This window comes from Propithecus coquereli, unplaced genomic scaffold (assembly GCF_000956105.1).
Source record: "Propithecus coquereli isolate 6110/MARCELLA unplaced genomic scaffold, Pcoq_1.0 Scaffold69, whole genome shotgun sequence".
Lineage (NCBI taxonomy): Eukaryota > Metazoa > Chordata > Mammalia > Primates > Indriidae > Propithecus > Propithecus coquereli.
In genome coordinates this window covers 1,523,853-1,526,706 of record NW_012152951.1, presented here as the reverse complement: position 1 = coordinate 1,526,706, position 2,854 = coordinate 1,523,853, and the positions used below count along the sequence as shown (strand labels likewise).

Here is a 2,854-nt window from a genome sequence, read left to right as displayed (position 1 = left end):
CAAAGCTTTGTTTCCTTTCCATTTCCCCCTCTGCATTCTCAAAAAACCAAATCAAAACTAGCTAAGTAATTAATTTAATTACCCAAAACATTCTGATAGAAGTTTGTGCCTAGCCCATGTTCCTTCACTAACAAGTAAAGCTAAGAATCTTTTGATGATGAAATAGTATTTCTTATTTTAGTCATTCTGTTTGCATTTGATGGTAGATCTGTATGTAACTTTTTTTTTTATAAAGAAACATCAATGGCTTATTTTTTATGTTTAAGTAAAAAGCAACTGAGGTGTGAATGGGGAAAATAATTGTGATAGATAATCAGGGTTCCTCTCTCTCCTTTAAAGATGGACAAGAAAATCTCATTAGAGTGCTGGCAACCATTCTGATTTGTTGTTGAGACTTGATTATACTACAGTTTGGTGATTTGAATGTGATAATATATATTTTAAAGGTTTTTAAAATAATGTCTCTCCAATTCTTTTTATAATCTACAGAGAAAGCAACCAGTGAGATGAATACAGCTGAAGACTGGGGCCTCATTTTGGATATTTGTGATAAAGTTGGTCAGTCTCGCACTGGGTAAGTGTTCGAACTTTCAAAGGATTTTTATTAATTCTGCCTTTTATAAACAAGAAAAGAAGTGTTAGCAGGTAAAGCAGATTGCAATTACAATTTCGTTAAAAAATGGAATGTTGTTACGAGAAAGATTTGAAAAATCATGCAATCTAGGTTACTCTTTATAACCAGTTAGGGTATATGACTGGGAAAAAGTCGATACTTTAATTGACCACCTCTTCCATATTTTCCTTCTGAAATCTTGCTTTTTCTACTGATTATTTTAGAGTCATCAGTAATTTCTCAGTTACTAAGTTTCATGGTTATTTCTGAATTCTTTTCTCCTTTGTCATATATGCAACACTCCACCCAACTGATCAGTGACTATTGAAAGACAGATTAGGGAAATAGAGTCTTAAATTTTTGGGCATATATTACAGAGCTTTCCAAATGGTTTAGTGAGTGGATTAACTGGTATGCTTATGAATGATTTTCTCAACTCCTGGGCTGATAGCATTCAGCTATTAGCAGTCTTGTTTACTGCGTTGTGCCACATAAAGAGTATTGTCTTATTTGCATTTGTGTACTTTTGTGTGAAAAGGATTAGGACTGCTGCATTATATTCTGGGGGTAATCTTAACTCTCTGACAGTGCCTTCTTTGGCTTTCTTCCCCCCCTAAATATAGATGTTCCTTAAACTTCCTTGATCCATTTTTGATTTCTAATATTTTTTTTTTTGAAACCTCACAACTTCCAGGTGTTTTTATGTGGGTGTCTTTGCAGATATCATTTTATAAAAGCCTTAATTTCACCATTTAGAAACCAGAACTCCTGTCTCCTTTTGCATTAAACCTGCTTTCATTCCTTTGTTCCCTGTTTCTGCAAATGACAAGATGATTCTTTCATTGCACTTAAAGCCTCAGAGTCACTTCCATGTTTATTTTGTTACCAAATTCTGTCCATCTACATTGATAAATCTCTCTCAAAACGTTGATGTTATAAAGTCTCCTAAATTAAGGTCTTGAGCCTGGCCAAATCGTGCAGGGGCAGTTGTCTTCAGGGCCTGTCTACCTCTTCACTTTTTGGCCCCCAATGTGTACCCTGTGTTAGGTTCTCAAAGATCCTCCCAAATGTGGCCCCATCAATCTCCTTTGTTGCCTTTACATTTTTACATTTTAATATGTTAAGTCTTGTTCTTTCAGACCCTGGTAATTAATTTAATTGAAATTTGAGTAACTACTATGTGCTACATATGCATCCTTTTTTTCCATTTTTATTTGCCTCACTTTACTTGTGACATTCCTTACCTTTCCTAGGCTAGTGAATTACCTTCTGGCATTCCTTTCCATTCCCATCGCTTTCTAATTTTTATACCCAGTTGCCCTGGAACAACTGTGTTCTTGTTATTTCTCTACCTTTCGTGCTGAATTAAGTCTAAACTCCTTAGTCTTCTGAATCATGTACTTCTTATTTCCCTCCATTCATTTCAGCTCAACTATTTGAGTTGCCAGTGCTTTTCTACCTTAGTTTAATGGTTTTGGTTCTTCTATTCCTTCAGCATGAAATGTTTTCCTCTTTCATCTCCTATCTCTGTGTCTCATATCCTTCTAGACCCAATTTAGAAATCATTTCTTCCACAAAGCCTTTTCTTATCCCCTTTACTGACAGTAATGTCATGGTCCTCCAAATTCTCAAATGCACACTATCAAAACCATTCTTATTTGTGTTTTGTCCTGAATTTTAGTAATTTTATATCTAGTAAACTTAGATTTACTAAGTATACTAAATATAGCAGATTTGTAGAATGAACAGTCTATGAATTTTTGCTTTGCATGGGAAAGAAGCAAATAGCTTAATACTTGAGATTATGGGCTCTGAAGTGAGGCTGCGCGGGTTCAAATCCTGGCTCTAACCACTTAGCTTTGTCACACTGGATAAGTAAATGACCTTTCTGGGCCTTACTTTTCTAGTTTACCACATAAGAATAAAATTGTATCTTCTTCGTAGAGGGGTCGTTGTGACTATGAGATTAGTTAATACATAAAAGTGTTTATAATAGTACCAGGCACATGGTTAAATGGGTGCAACTCTGCCTCCTTTTGTTTAAAGTTATATTTTGTGACAGTTTGTCTGTTGAAGACTCGATATCGACCTAGATCCATCCTTGTGTATTTTGGAGATAAAACTTTTATCTACCATTCCAGTTCAAAGTCCCTCCTCTCCCTTTTCACTCTGTTGGTTTTCTTTTTATTTTTACTTTGGTGTTCTTCATTTTGTAGACAGTTTTTATAATAATCTGATCAA

The 2,854-nt window shown here is 34.9% G+C and overlaps 1 protein-coding gene across 1 annotated transcript in view; it reads left to right on the top strand.

Moving 5' to 3' along the window:
* The window catches only part of STAM (signal transducing adaptor molecule (SH3 domain and ITAM motif) 1), a 74,677-nt gene that overhangs the window by 12,756 nt on the left and 59,067 nt on the right, over nucleotides 1–2,854 (top strand). The window contains exon 2 of the mRNA XM_012660899.1: nucleotides 490–574. Within this exon, the coding sequence (XP_012516353.1) occupies nucleotides 490–574 (85 nt within the window). The remainder of the gene's footprint in view (nucleotides 1–489; nucleotides 575–2,854) is intronic.